Genomic DNA, 16,208 nt, shown 5'->3' with positions numbered 1-16,208 from the left:
TATATTTTTTGTAACTGTGAGTTGTACATTTTGAAGGTTGATCCAACATGTTGCTCTACCTATCAAGAAATTCTGCAATTTAATAATTGACATGTTCAAAAATATGCTGCACAAGTGAGGGGTTTAAACTGTTTATGCACTTGGGTTCAGTGTGAGTATTCAGAGTGTCAGATGTCAAACGAGGGTATTAGCGGTTAAAATGGCTGGATTCAGAAAATGAAACATATTTCACTTAATCCTCACTTTGCCAACAACAGATATATGGGACCTACTCCCCTGGCCTGGTCCCACACTAGCTTGTCAAAAGCATAAAAAACTGAGGATCCTCCTAAACAGATTGTTGCTGAATAATACATCTTCTGATGCACTTGGACACATCAGTGATGTAATCTGGGGTCATTGAGTGTAGCATTTGTTTTCTACAAGTCACTCCAATTCGTCCACAACTACTTTGAGGCCTTCTCTGCAGCCTCTGTGATGGGTTTGATGGCTTTCTGCTTGTGGATGCCAGCGATGGCCAGGACATTATTGGCTCTACAGAGGGACTGGCCTGTGAGCCCTCTGCAGCCCACTTCAATGGGCACAAACCATGCATGCCACCCCTGCATGTTCTTCTCCGCCAGCTCTTCATATTTTGCACTCTTCTTCTCATTTGCCTCTTCCATTCTGTCCTCCCAGGGAGCAGTTTGCTTCAGCATGTGAACCTGCCTTTCTGACAACAACACCTTGTCTGAGCCTGAGAGAGGTTACAGTGATGGAGTATAGAAACTTGAGCTGCGTCCCCAGGTCTACTTCCAGCTGCCAGTCTTGTGCTGCCTCCAGGAGCCTAACGAACACCCTCGGCTGGGGCTTTTCCCTGGCTCTTACAAAGGTGATAGCCAGTCTTGCTTGACCGTGGTGTTTTCTCTGGGTGATGCCACTACAGATTGTGTCAGCAATCTCCTTCTGAACCTGGACGTATCACCAACAATAGCACTCCTCACCCAGGACTTTAGGGCAGCAACTGAGGATGTGCTCCAGTGTTCACACGGGGGGCAAGATGGTGTCTCAGCCCCAGCAGAAGAGTTTGGATGGACTGGGGAGAATGTCATAGGCTGACTGAACGAGGAACTTGAACTTAATAGTCTGCCAAAGGTAAGACTAAGTGATCTTACAGTCCATTGCCTGTTTCCATTTGGTCCATGCTCCTTGCTACCTCAACTCCACCATTTGTCTGTTGCACAACTCCCCCAACCCTGCTCGCACCTCCTCCTGGACAAGCTGGCATTGTTCTTTGCCTTGTCGTAGTGTGGTGTTGAGTAACTGCTAAGCCCTGCTCATTCAGCTGCCAGTGCAGTAACCAGCATTCTGTGCTTCAGCGATGACTCTACCTGTTCTACTGCTTGCTGCGGCCTCCACTTCCCTACTCTTCAAACGTCAGTGCCATCCTGGGAGACTTAGGGTTGTTGGACTCCCTGCACTGTAGCGCCTCACTATGAACTACTCACAGTCCCTGTTAAGGGAAAGCTTCAGCTTTTTCTTTCTACCATACAGAGTGATGCTGCTCAGGCTCCATGGTAGACAGCCACCTGCGGAGGAAGTGGCTGATCTTCCTCTCGATGACCTCAATGATGGACAGCGGGACTTCATAGACCAGCAGAGGCCAAAGGATTCTCGAGTGGAAACCATGCTGGTAAATCTGAGCTTTACCTGGCAGACCTGATTTATCTATGGTAGCCAGCCGAGCTTCCAATTTCTGACTGGTCGGCTGTATGTGTCCCTCACTTTTGACACTTATTCTCTGTGATGGATGAGATTGCGTGCACAGTATAGGAGCTTCTCCAGCTGCATCCTGTGTCTGATGCTGTTGTCACTGTCATTCCATCCTTGAAGGCCAGACTTGGTGATTGGGCCTCCTCATTTCACTTCTGCCAATTTCACCATCATGCTTACAGTGTAGAGGATCACTGAGATTATGCACCCAGGCATAATGCCCTGCTCCATCCGATGCCACACAGATGTAACCATCGTAGAGGAGACTCTTAAATTGAAGCTGCTGTAGTAGTCCATAATGAGGTCCCTAATCTTGCTTGCGATACGGTGCCAGGCCAGTGCTACTTCGATTGATTGATCGCACATCAATCTAAATGATCAATCACCAGCAACAAGAGTTGCATCATGGGATTTGTGGTGTCCTCCCAGGCTCCTGCAACATAGCCTAGAATACACGGCCCCAAAAAAGCAATGGCCACGTATCTACTAGAACTGTTTTGGAGGCTTGATTCTGTTATCTATTATTTAAGAGATCTCCCTCTCTCTCCCTGCCCACTGCTATTCTATGGCCCAAGGCACACATCGGGTTTTTTCCCAGGTCGGGCTCAGTTCAATTGTTATTAGTTTGGTTCGAGTTTGGACTCAGATATGGCTCTCTCAGGTTTGATCTGATTTGAGCTCAAACTTTTGGGCCCATTGAGAACGAATTCTACAGCACTATAATTGGTGTAGGTTCTGACCTTTTTGAGATATTTGGGGCTTAGTCCCCTGCCCTGGTCCCACACTGGCATGAAGTCAAAAGCATAAAAAATGGAGAATTCTCCAAAACAGAAGCTATCCATGTGATAAATTCTGTCTTAAAAATCCAACAAACACCTCTGGTTTTAACATGGTGTGATATACCATGGCATGCTTTTAATATAATCCTATTATTTAATTAGATTTCCTCAAATTAAATTTCCTAATTTGTTTTAATCACAGCAGTGATTTTGAGACATTTTACCAGTTGCTTGCGTAGCCTGCCTAGTTGGTCTTGCCCTTTATGTGCCACTAGGTAATTTTCATTAGCATGAATTTAAGTGAAGTTTTAGATTTCGTGGCCCTATTAGACTGCATTGCAAACCAGAGTGGAGCGGTTCTGGGAGTGACTAAAGCTCCACGAAGAAAGATGTAACAAAATTATCATTACCGATCCGCATGATGTAAATAATAAATAAATAAATAAATACATAAATAGTCGAAGTTGAAAAAAAAAACTCCAGTTATCCTTTAACTGATCTTTGTATTTTTACTTTTCAGTGTTGTATGTAATCAAATAGAAATAGCTTGTTTAACCTTTACATGACAATTATTAAAAGCACAACGTTGTGAGTGCCTTTTTTGAAAACATAAATAGAAATAAAAGGTTTATTGAAGCAAACTAATTAATATTGGTTCAGTATTGTTCATGATAAACAGAAAGATTTATACAGCAAACATAGATACAGATTTATTTATTTTTTACAAACAATGCACGAGGTGACTCTGCAAGGTTTGGTTCAGCCCCATATGATAAACAATAAAATACATAATACTGTACTGTTCTGGTGGTGGTGGTCACTGTTGTTTTTGTTGTGCAAAAACAAAAAAAAAAAATATTATGTAAGCAATTTGACATTTCTGTGCAATAAGTCAAAGAGCAACGGTTGAAAATGTAAAGCAAAGTGTCATTTGACTACAATTATTGAATGGACAACTACACCGACACACAATAAAACGACACATTAGCATCATGAAAAGGAGATTCGAAGAAATGCTGCAGGTTCACTGAATGTGGTGTGTCTAGAGGATGGTCAGACATAGCTTAGTTCTCATGTAGGCCTGAAGTTCAGAAACAGATAAGGTAAAAACAAAATAAAACTAAATGAAGGTGAAAAGGCAATGTAAATATAGTCTACCATTAGAAGCTAATCTCTGTAGACAAGGGAGAGCAATGGTTAAGGTACATTGCTTACATTGAGGAGCCAAATTGGTAAATGCAAAAATAGATAATTATATGGTTTCGAGGAGGATCAGAATAGTAACAGGCAACAGCACTAATGAGGCACTCGGGCAACATTAATGATATAGGAGGAAGAGAAGACAAGTCTGGTAGAAGAAATCTGTATTTGCCATTTTGTAGATTGCAAGAGGAAGGATAGAGATGCAATAATCAACAAGGAGAGATGACCTTCTTCTAGTCCTCAAGGAAGCACAGAGTATGCACAGTGAGTTCCATAACATTTGGGACAAAGACATATTTTTAAAATTGATTTGCCTCTGTACTTCACCATATTATATTTGTAATATATGGTTAAAGTGAACATCTAAAATAAAAGCTGAAAATAAATTAAAAAAAAAAAAAATTACTCCACAATTTTAGATTTTTATATATAGCCCCTCATTTCCAAATCAAGAAAAAAAATGTTGTTGTCCTAAACATTATGAAGCTCACTTTATGCCTTTCCACTGGACATTGATTTACTTCACTCAGTGGTTACACTGAAACCATTTCTCAGTTGTTATTAAGAGCAAGATTTTATTTCTTTTTCTTATTACTTTTTCTGCTACAGCCAAAGGAAAAAGGGTGCTCCTTTATTCCACTCGAAGAGACAAGGACAAAATTTTAAATCCTCATTTGCTAGCCTAGATATATTTTATGTCAGCCAGGCAGTTGCTGTGGCGACCTCCTAATCCAAGGCATTCTCTGCCTGCAGTATATCTGTCAGGAGCTTTTCTGTTCATCATTCGGTTTGAACTGGGGATATCGGCTGAAACATGAACATGCCCAACTTATAAGGCCACAGCTCCCAAACTTGTCAGGCTAAGCTGTGCTACCATGTCTCTGTCAGATCCTATTGAGAAATGTGCAGTCAGCCAGCCTATTACTTTTTAAGTACCTTATTGTGTTGTTTTTTGCATATAATTGTCCAGTTTACAGAACTGCAAAAATAGACATTCCCTGGACAAAGTTTTCTACCTGACCCTTTCCTCATCTAATAAGTTCCCAATGCAAACATACCAGTATTCATTTATATATGCTGATAGTGAACTATGAACAGATTGGATCAAAAGTGCTACAGGAGCATCTAGTTTTTGCTGTTGTTGCAAAATGGAGAAGGAAAAACTGAAATAATGTAGAATTTGAAGGGGAGAAAGGGTGACTGTGACTCCTCCGGTGTTGAGCAGCACAGGTGCTGACACATAGATCAGCAGATCCACAGGGGGTATGTGGCTGATCAAAGCCTGCTTATGACCAATGACCCTCAGACTCTGGCCCAGGAGGCCATCTTCTGTCCAGTGTATGACTATATGGCTGTGGTGTTGTGACAGGTCTGTCTTTCAAAACCACATCACATGTATTCTAGAGAAAATCACTGTGTCCATAAGGACATTATTTGATGTTAGAGGGTTAATCTCTAAGAGATTTGTAAACTGAGATTGTTTTTTTAAATGTGTGTGCATGTGTTGGTCTGTCTGTCCATGAAAAAGGGGTGTGAAGAGTTTCAAGTGTACAGCTTAAAACTATTGCTTCTCACTGTTTATGTTTTGTTGCAAATAAAAACTCATAAGCTTACAGAAAGCTTTCACGAGGTCTCGACAAGACCAACTTTTGCTGCATTCCAGGTATAAGTAGCATTGTTAGAGATGGTGTAAACCCTGTGTTTTCAACAGGGGTCTACGATCACAATGTCAACCCCCGCCACTGCATACTGTACACCCCTGAACATAAAACCTTTTTTAAATATAACTTTTTAACTTAGGATGGGGATCCTGGGTGCCTTTGAGCCTAGGTAGGAGTGCCTGGAACAAAAAGGTTTGTTTTTTTTATAAAATGTTCTTATGAGGAAATTGCATATGCAGAAAACCACGACTAAGTAGTCATTTATAAAATCTTATACTTTGATGCGGACACGATTGTATCTCCTAAAGTTTACACAAGTTAACTACCAGCTGGTTATTGTAGAGGCACTTCACATTTGGGGGCTCTGTATAAATCCCGGGGGGGATGCACACTTTAAAAATACCATTAATTTGATCAGTTTTAGGCATGAAGAGTGCAAGCATCGTGAACAATCCCAAGCATATTTTACTGAGGACAAAATGTTTTATAGTGTGTTACATGAGAATCGTATTCAATCACGGCTGCACTCACATTACTGGAGTTCAAATTTAAGTTCATTTGAGATATAAAAATCACAGGTGTGTAAGATACAAATATGCTACTTTAAATCAACATAATCATTTTTATAAATGAGGCCCCTGGTGTAAACTATTCTATGTATTTAAGGAAAATGGGCAGAGGATTATGCATATATTTTTCCAGGCATCATCAGAGTTAGATTGTGTTGTGTGACTTGGATTCAAAATATTGGACACAGATTAATCTTGAAAAATCATAAACAGAAAAGCACAGCAGTTTGATTTGATTAGTCAACTCACTGCAACACTCCTGTTGACTTGAAGGTGAGATTCTTCAAAATCTTGTGTCCTCTTGCAACATCCAAGATGCTAGAAAAGAGGTTTTCTTTAAAGATGTGACACTTAAATCAAGGTGAACTGAAGATTGCAGCCCTCCTAATCACTGGGAATTACCTGAGTATTTGCCATCACATCCATCCCATTCCAGCACTGTTTCTTTCACAGACCTGAGGTACTGGGCACACATGCAGAAATGAACCTTCCTGGGGCTCCCTAATATTATCACGTGCATTAGCTGGGTAAATATGTACTCCTCAATGTCAACTTTGTCCGTCCCCCGCCTTGTCTGCTCATCCTCAAACTTTCCATAAAGGGCAGCGCAGGGCTGTAGTTCCTGCAATTTTTACATCCTATGGACAGACGACCCTCCAGACTCTGGTTGTTACCTGACAGATCCCACGGGGAAGAGCTAAAACACATCTGATGTCATGAAGCAGAAAGCGGGGGACTCAGGCCTGCCCAGGCCCCTGAATCCCAATAAAGCAGGACGTGACACCAATAAAGTGGAAGCTCTAATTGATTTATTACGCCCTCCACCCATTTTTCCCTCTTGCTCTTCTCTATACAGCAATAACAATAAAAGCAATGAGCAATCTCTTATCAAAATACAAGTTCTTTTCTTTCACCTTACAGTTATTATGATACATTAGAGAGTAGGATAAATTGTACAATGAACGTTACAAAGGGAATACAATAAAATACTGGCCAAGTCCCGGTATAATTTTGTCTTTTTTCCTTTAATGTTTCTTAATTTACATTTTTTCTTCAGATCAAACACAACTGATCACATGACTTGAAATATTGATATATACAATTGGATGCACAAACAATGACCTATGACCAACATCCTTTCAGTCAGGTGATACTCACAGTGATTTGTACCAGAGGAGGCAACGGTGAAAGGTCAGGATGATAATTCATTCTGCCAGTTTTAACAACCTGGTCAGTTGAGATGGGGGACAGCTCAGACCAATTGTGCTTTTACATGACCTACCAGCACGCTCTGAAATTCCTGTCATGCTGAAGTCTGGGGGTTGCATTGTCAAAGCAGACAAATCTCACCTTCAAACGCACAAAAGAAAGACGTCATATTACACATAAGACCCACAGACGGAGGATGCCTACCCAATTTACACTTCAATTCTCCTTCCAATCTACTTGTGCTTAAATTATTCCAATGCAGATGTCCTAATATTGCGTAACATCGGTATCATTAAGCCTTCAACTCAGGCTGCTGCTTTTAATGCATGGGAGAAGATCACGCACAGCCATAATGTCATTTCTGAGGCCCAGTCACGTGAATTCATGTATGGTGCTTTAAACAGTGGCCTAGCAACATGCTCCTTAACTGTTTCCATGGCCTCTCATTACATCTCTGAAGCAGCTCTTCAGCGCTTTGAGGCCATTTGTGCTTCTGACGCGTAAAAACTCGAGGTGCACATCTCAAGTTGCACTTTCGAATAAGCATTGATAATTTGACAGAATGTGACAAAAATAAATGGGCAAACCAAAAACAACAAAACAAACGCATTGTTGCGAGTAAGCACTTGCTGCAAAGATTGCTGATTAACAAATATCAGTGACAGTTATTGCCATGATTGCATTATTACTAGACTTTTTGGCACAAGCTCCACTGGCTTCACAGCATTTATGTACAAAGTAAAAGAGACTAAAGGAGCTGGCATGGCTTTCCGGCAAGGATTAAGAACACATAGTCTGCTGGAAACACCACAGTATTACACATAAAGCTATACAACAGAACAATATGCAAGTAACACGAAGTAGTGTACACAACAGCATCTTGTCCCATCTAGTCCTCAGAACTGGAGGAAGCAAAATGTGTGACCTCTTCAGCTTGGAAGACTGTACCTAAATCACTTCGCATTGCCATTACGCTATTGTGACGAAATGGGTCTGAAAAGACAGAGCCAAATACTTCAGGCACCCCTTTGTGCAGAAGAGCAAGAATAAAACAGTGTAGTATAATGGCTAGGGAAATGGGTTTGAAACTCAAAGACTGGGGGAACCCAGCTGGGGCACTGCTGTCGTACGCTTAAGCAAGTACACGTAATCTGACTTACTTCAGTACAATGTCCAGCTGTGTAAATGGACTGTATGTAAAAAATGTGGTCTGTGCAATCTGCTAAATGCAAGTCTGTTAAGACTCAGCTGAAAAAGCGGGCCTATTCTAGTCAAAACATCATACCTCGTGTTCAGGACAAAGCTGTTCTCTGCCACATCAGAGATGAAATTCAGTATTAATGTTCATTTGTGCTCATATTCTACCGTAGATTATACTTCTTGGGTGTAATACAAATTAAATACTTAATCACATGACTGAACGACTCAAAATCAACATCTGAATCATTGTTTGATATATCATACATTAGCTAAGCAAAAAAAAATAATTCTCATTTATAATTCTCTATTATTAGGAATCTGGCATTTGAAGCAGTATTCAAAGAAATCATTCTTCAGAAGATTGCAAGCTTATCAATCAAAATGCGTTGGATGTATTGTGCACTGTACGGAATTGGCTAGGTGTGCATTGTACAGGGATGTCAACGCAGTTCTCACTGATATTTTGAGCTGTTGAGGCAAATCCATGCCTACAGAATCGATAACAAAATTGCACCCCATTGCAGGTATGAAGGCTGCTCTCCTTTCATTCCTTTGAGTGTCATCGTGGCCTTTTGAGTGAAGATTATTCCTCCACACTCCTGTTTTGACATCACCGACAAAGAGCACATCATCTTTCCTGTCAGTGCAGAAGTCTAAATATTTTTGAGGAGGTAATGCTTTCTTCTCTGCACCCAGAGAGAACGAGTGTTGGAACAAGTGTAATAAAGGTGTGTGAAGTGATAAACCATGGTGAGAGGAGGGGTGGAGCTGTGGGCTAAAGGAAAGAGGGCCTGTTTGAAAATCTCCAGCACATCGGAGCCTAGCCACATTCAGCCCTCAGCCACCTTGGTTTCTTCCGATTCATGCCTCTTCCCCTTATCCTCCCATCTCTTTGCCAAAAGGGTCTAGAGACAATGTAGCCATCTGATTGCCTCGAGCTTTTCCACGCTAAAATCGTCAATTAACACCAGTCTCACAGATAACATGGATGAAGATTTATAATAGGCCAATTCCATACTTCATTTTCATATTGCTCACAGAGGAAGTTTTCAAGTTCAGCAAAGATCTGCTGCCCCAATTTTAATGCCTTTTTTTTTAGCAGTGGCCATTAAATCACACTGTTATTGCTCAATAATCATGTCCTCATAATATTGTCCTCAAAGGTTACTTACTCTTAGCAGTGTACTCAAACCATTCCAAAGTACTTCCCACACAATTCAATGGGACAAACGAAAATGATGTGTCAGATGCATTATTTGTCTGAAAAAAAAGAATCTATGTTGCAATGTCAAAACTTCCACTGCAGTTCCTTTCTTTGGAAAACATACAGTACCTGCTATACCTAACACAAGACATTTGAAGCTTTCTTTTCACTTGTCCCCTTTCTTCTCAGAGTGCTAAAATAAACCCGTGGAGGGTCTGCAATGATATTCCTCCTTTAGTTTCAACTCACCACCCTCAAGAGACGACCACAGTGTATTACAGATGATTGACAAAGTAAGGTGACAGTGAATGGGAGAAATTTCAAAGAAAAACTCATTTACAAAAGAGAAAAAAGTACACCTGAAAAAACAGTTTCTTCCACACAAGACATCTAAATATTTTATGTTATCTGTTGCAGAGAACTATGGCAGACGTTTGTTGTGTGGAACAATCTGACCTCCAACTGATAGATGCTGATCATCAAAAAGAATCAAGCCAAGCAAAATGACAAAATGACTTCAAGTTGCTGTGAGAGGATGAGAGACTTATTGAAACCAGAATCAATACTGCCAGCTGGGCAGGATGGAGTTAACACCAAAAAACTGAGCTGTACATTTCATTGAGATCTGGAGACCTGAGAAGGCCAAAGACTAATCTGTAACTGTAGGCTGCCTTGCCTACAATGATGCAAGTCTCAGAAAGGCCCTTTATATGTCGTTTTCCATGACTCTCTTTTGTTTTTTGAACACATTTATTCTAATTATTTTATAGAAATAAAAAAAACACCCAAATATAGTCAGCATTTGTTACTTTTGAGTTTTAAAAAGGAATAAAACAGAAGAAAAAACATGAGAAAAAGCACAGTACTCTTTTCCCACCTTTCTTAAGCACATTTGGACTGTATATACATCAATGGAATCTACAATTCCCTCAGATAAATTTCAGTTCGATAATAACAATAATGATAATGATAATAATTGATAAAATCTCTCTATTTACTCTATTATATCTATCTATTTAATATATATGCATTTTTTTACAGTTTTGATAAAAATCAACAATTTTGGAGACTTCCCTTTAAAAATGTAACAACAAAACAACAGGCTGGTTCAATGATCAGGGACTTAAGATAACTGGATTTCTATGGCATGAAAACTGGCTTTGTATTCCCAAAGACCTGCTGTTGACAAAAACAAGGACAGCAGAGCAGTTTCATTTGAATCGGCAGGAAGTCAGGATGTGAACTGTAGATGGCGCTGCTGTATTTCCACAAATGAGACCGAACAAGACAGGTGGCAGAGAGGGAGAGAGAGAGAGGGAATGATGCTCAGGGTTTTGCCATTTTGGTCGATTTAAATGACAAACAGAGCAGGAGCATTAGCACTGCCGTGTAAAGTGTGTGATGTTACTTTCTGTTGGCCCTACAGTAATTTACAGCCTTTTCTGACTGCAGTAGCACTGGAGACCACTTGGCCCAACTGACACACCTTTACGAGAGGATTAGATCGACTATAAGACAATAACAAACATGTCCTGACAAAATGTATGGCATAAACAACAAGGTTACATTGTATGAAAAGATAATTCCAAATAACTGCGACCAATTATGAATCAATCCAGTTTAAAGTAGTCTTTCCTCTGTGGTGAAGGTATGGTTCTCTATGGCCCACCAGCAGGCACTAACCATATATGATTCTAAATATTTGTTGTCTTTCAAACCAGGTTTTCCGGTGCAGAAGAAAAAGAGGGAGTGATGGTGTGCATAGGTCTCCTTTTCTCCCCTTCTTCCTGCCTTTGGCCCCGATGATGTAAGCAGCGCCGTCACGGTTCCCTGAGGGCCTCAGAAACATGGGCTATCCACACCTCACCCACCATTGGCTATTCAACCCAAGAACCTTGTTTCTGATTTCTGTTCTCCTGAAAAGCCCCAACCAAAGTTACACCACTTAAATTTATTGCTTTGAGAATATAATGCAGGATTTAAGATTCAAGTTGCTGTGTGTGACAACCCTGGTGTTAGTGTTACTCCCCTACTGTAAAGGGGGGGGGGGGGAGTTCTAAAAGTAGAAGGGGAAGTTCTAAAAGCAACTGCTGGTATTATTCAAATTGGATTCCTTATGAATTGATGCTTCTTGTTAAAAAATTAAATCTAATGTCATTCAGATGCTTCCAAACTTAACAGGAGCATATTTATTGAACATAAAGTGTTCCCTGTGCGTTACACATTAGGGCAGATTTAGAAAGCTGCAGATGATGAACTCCTCCTGTGATGTGTGTAGCAGTTCCTCATTAAGCCGTTAGCATCATTACAGTACGTGCTAAAAGCAATGCGGTGCTCCATGCTGCGTTAGCTCACCGAAGATTCTGGTGGCGGGAGCTCAGGAAAGGCGTGCCGACGGCTTGCGGTTACGCCGCCCGCTTCATGCTTTGTCTCCCTGCCCATAAACAGCCCTGACAATCTCCCGCAGATGGCAGAACAAAGAGGAGACATTGAAAATGGCTGCTAGCCGCTCCCCTCCAATGCACAGCAGAAAAAGACTAAGTGATGCGCCTCAAACCCAATAGATCAATCCATTTTATCCCTTTATGCCATTTCAAAATCCTATTGGCTGCTGCTTCTGCTCATCTCAAGCATTTGCCTGCGTGAAGGATACACCTCACATGCTACCATCAAGAAAATGTTTTGGGGGGCTTGAAATGTACAATATTTGGTTAGAATGTAATGAGACAGATTATCTGTGAGGATATGTATTGTCAACATGTTTTGTTAGTTGCTTACAGTATCAAGTCCAGCAAGTGACACATTAACTTTAATATTGCTTGATATGGCACAATAAAACCAAAATGCATGAAGTATATAAAAAAGTTTAAACTAGGAGTTATAGCAGCTGGGTATTATGACCTTTTTTAAGACTCTCATGAGCGGTTTATGATTATTTCATTTAAAATATTACTCAGAGTTTATTATGTACATGCCATTTGGTACTATGACTCACTCCTCTCTAATAAGATATGAAAAAGAACTGGGTCTACTGACTCAGTAACCCAAGGCTCTATAGCGTGTTTTTGGGGCGTTGCAATCAGGAGGTTATTTGCTGTGGAATAACCCATGTTCCTAATCAGCCTGAGGCTCCCACTGTCAGACGTGCTGAGTGCGCATCAGGCTATGGCTACGGGATGGACATCACCCCATCCACCTCCCCCAAGCCCCTGAAATTTACACCTTACTCTCGCCAAAGTCAAAGAGGCAGATTGTCTAAGACTGGATTCCTCCAGGTTTGTTCTCACAGAAATGTGCTGATGAGAAGTAAGCTCACCCCTTCGAGGGTAAAACCCCCACAATGCATTGCATGGACAGGTTTGCCGCAAGCATTTGCCTGTGTGGGCTGCCTGACGGGTTCAGAGCAGGTCCTGTAGAGTGGAAGCCTCGTGTAGCCCCTACAGATCCGAGTCGCTGTTCCCACCCCCTTTAGATGCAGGGGTGGAGGCACAGCCATCAATGTCACCTGACCCACCTCCGGCCCACTGGCTCTGCTGCCGAGTGGGCTCAGTCAGCACTGGGTGGCCAGGAGACAGAAAGCGCCTGCTCTACCAGGTAAAAAATATCTAAGAAGCATCAAGTAAAGGGATCTTGTTGGTGGCAGTCACGTCACACACAGATATAGGCTTACCTCACTATCATTGTCTAATAAATAACACAAACAAATAAACTTGACCTAATGCCTTTCCGCGACTTCTGTTATGTCCGTTTACAAAAGCGCGGCGGGTCCGTCCGGCTGTCTTCAGGAAAGAAACAGCAGAAAGAACAGTTGCGAGACTTCGCGTTCTGCTGTCTCTTCTCCAAATCTTGTTTTTAATGGCTGATGCCCGTGGGATCGACTAGGCGCGTTTGCTCCCTGACTGCATAGTTCCGCTTGGCTCTGTGTGGGAGAGGTCACAGTCGTGGAGCCTAGTAAGGGGAGAAGATAATGGGCGTGTGCGTGGCCCTCAGGGGCCCCGGGGCGGCCCTGAAGAGAGCGGGGCTCAGTAAAGGTGTCTGGATGAGTGTGGCGGTACCCGCTGGGTGGCGGAGGGCCAGGGGGTTGGCGGCCATGGTGCAAAGGGTGGCGTGGTTCAGCGGGCCGGGTAGGAAACTCGCTGCCAGGCTCTTGGTCAGCTGCTTCTGAAGGGCCAGTTTGGTCTGGAAGAGAAGAGGACCACGCATCTCAGCATTCAACAAAGCAAATATGTTCACCGAATAGTGTTTACAATGCAAGCAATTACTCTTTACTTATTGCACAAATTCAGGCATCTGTTTACGAGCGGGCGGACATTAACTTTGGCAGTTCAGAAAAAAGTACTTTGCCGAGGCTGATTTATCATCGCCAGCTTAATGAGAAAATGCCTTCCACCGTACCATCTCTCAGTTTCATTTTTGTAAACTGCTCCCCGTACCATAGGTCAATTCAATTTCCCTGTGGCAATCCAAGCAAAGATCCTCGTTCAAGGGTACAGCAGACAAGTCCCGTCCAAGACTGGAAACCATACCCCACCCCTGTTGTGGTGACAACACTGTGTGACCTTCACTCTCCATAAAAAGGCGCACGGCGACCACTCCAGACCATCAACTGGGACAGACCGATAAATCTGGATTTTGTGGACCTGGTGACCAGCCCGAGGCTTAAGACCTGTCTGCCCCGCACATCAACGCTGCTGAGCCAGGCGCGTGGTGTGGTCTGGGCGCGCCCCGCCCTCAGCCCTCCCACAATCCAGAGTGGGTGGCACGAGAGCTCACTATAAAACCTTAGACCCACGATCGTAAAGAGTGGAGCCTGCAGATTCTCGCATCGGCTTTAAATATCCCAGACAAGAATGTGCACTCCTCTGGGACACTGCGTTTTCCTGGCAGCTGGATAAATATGAATCCCATGTGGTGATAAGCAAGTGTTTCTGTGAGGGTCCCAGTCTGCGTTAGTGCGCTTTCTCTAAGTTCATTTTGTGAACATTTACTCGCAGTTATTTTTAATCTTTCCAACAGCAGACCAGCTGTAACCAGGTGGTCTGGTGGAGGCCAATGGCCCATCATTCCCTCATCAGTCACACTCCACAGACCTGGTTTAGGTTGGAAATTCTTTAAGAAGTAAATGGGTGTGCATTTGCCATCTGTAAGGAAAGACAGACAAGCAGGTCTGCTTTTGAGCTTAACCTGCCATGGCGCATTAGCTTTCAGCCTTGAACAGCAAGCTCATCTACTTTGGTCAGCCTTACACTGGAATACCAGCTCTCTGCGATGCCATTCTCCTGCTTTAGTCCTGTTTAAACCCTCATTGGGCTCAACTGGACTGTGGCTCAACCCCAAAGCCCTCACCTGAGGGGAAAGAGCGGTGAGGTTGCTGTGGTTGAACACTTTCTTCATGGCGGAGACAGCCCCGCCAGCATACCCACTCCATCTCACGCTCTGTAGGGGGAGAGAGACGGGGAGGGGGGATGGAGAGTGTGAACATGTGTGTGTGTGTGTGCGCGTGCGTGTGTGTGTGCACGTGCGTGAGTGCATGTGCGCGTGTGTGTGTGTGTGTGTGTGTGTGTGTGTGTGTGTGTGTGTACGTGCATTTTGTTCTTGGTTGCTGTACAGCACACATGTAAGTGAGCAGGAGAGTTGGGAACTCACCGCTAAGACAGAGTTCTGTTGGCTCTTGTTGTATGGGCTGAATTTGGGCTTGGGGGGTTTGCCAGCCAGCCGGTCCTTGTGTCTCCGACTGTTCATGTGCTGAAAAGAAAAAGAAATTTGAGGTTAAGGAGTGAGACACCTCCTCCCCCCGTGTCACCAGATTTGGTGATGCCATCTTAACCCCCCAAAGCATCTGGCACCCCCTCCTTTCCAGCCTCATGTTATGACTTGTTAGTATGCAGCATATGTACACCACAAAGACTACAACCCCAGAAGGCCCCTCGGGATCAGGAAAGCCTTAGGTTCAGCTTGATTGATACCAACCACAAAAATTACATCCCTGAAAGACCACTCACTGGAGCTGGCAATCGATTAAAAAAATAATGTGGCACATTTTAATAGCTGCCTCATTGTAATTCTGTCCTAAAAACGTTAACTTAATAAGACTTTAAATTAACCTGAGTCTGGATCTGACCGCATAGCTACTTTATCATCTGCACAAAAGAGAAATAATTTTTTTTTTGTCATTCAACCCAACTCTTGCATTATCAGTTGCCTTGTTCCTTTTAATGGCCTTATCCCAATTCATTTTCATTATGCTGAGGAGGTACCAAGGGCAAAAAATACATCCCGATTTGACACAGTACATAAAGTGCCGCTAAAAGCCAAGATGGCTCGGGTGGCTTTTATTACGCAGGGGAGACGGCCAGGCTCTCCTGTGTCCAGATAAGAGGAGCCCTTTGTAATGCACTGGGATGATAAGATGACTTCTACAGTAATGGTCGCCGCTTGTTGGCTGTGTGTATTTGTCGCATGTGTGTGGCTCTGTGCGTGTTTGTGGGTATGACACGTGTTTGTGTGGTAGCAACCCTGTCCTTTTACTTTCCAATTGTCCAATAACTTCACTGGTACACTACTTATGCAGTCAGCATTATTGCATGAAGAATACAGTGATACAGTGAATACTACACTGATCCAGAGTACT

The 16,208-nt window shown here is 42.6% G+C and overlaps 1 protein-coding gene across 3 annotated transcripts in view; it reads right to left on the bottom strand.

The window, feature by feature from the left end:
- Positions 1-6,751: 6,751 nt before the first annotated feature.
- znf385c (zinc finger protein 385C) overlaps positions 6,752-16,208 on the bottom strand; it is a 226,451-nt gene continuing 216,994 nt past the window's right edge. For all 3 annotated transcript variants that reach the window (XM_035407098.1, XM_035407096.1, XM_035407097.1), the window contains 3 exons: positions 15,224-15,322; positions 14,924-15,013; positions 6,752-13,756 (listed from right to left, as the gene is read on the bottom strand). In XM_035407098.1, the coding sequence (XP_035262989.1) occupies positions 13,526-13,756; positions 14,924-15,013; positions 15,224-15,322 (420 nt within the window). In that variant the 3' untranslated portion in view covers positions 6,752-13,525. The remainder of the gene's footprint in view (positions 13,757-14,923; positions 15,014-15,223; positions 15,323-16,208) is intronic.

This window comes from Anguilla anguilla, chromosome 2 (genome assembly GCF_013347855.1).
Source record: "Anguilla anguilla isolate fAngAng1 chromosome 2, fAngAng1.pri, whole genome shotgun sequence".
Lineage (NCBI taxonomy): Eukaryota > Metazoa > Chordata > Actinopteri > Anguilliformes > Anguillidae > Anguilla > Anguilla anguilla.
This window is presented reverse-complemented; position numbering and strand designations above follow the sequence as displayed.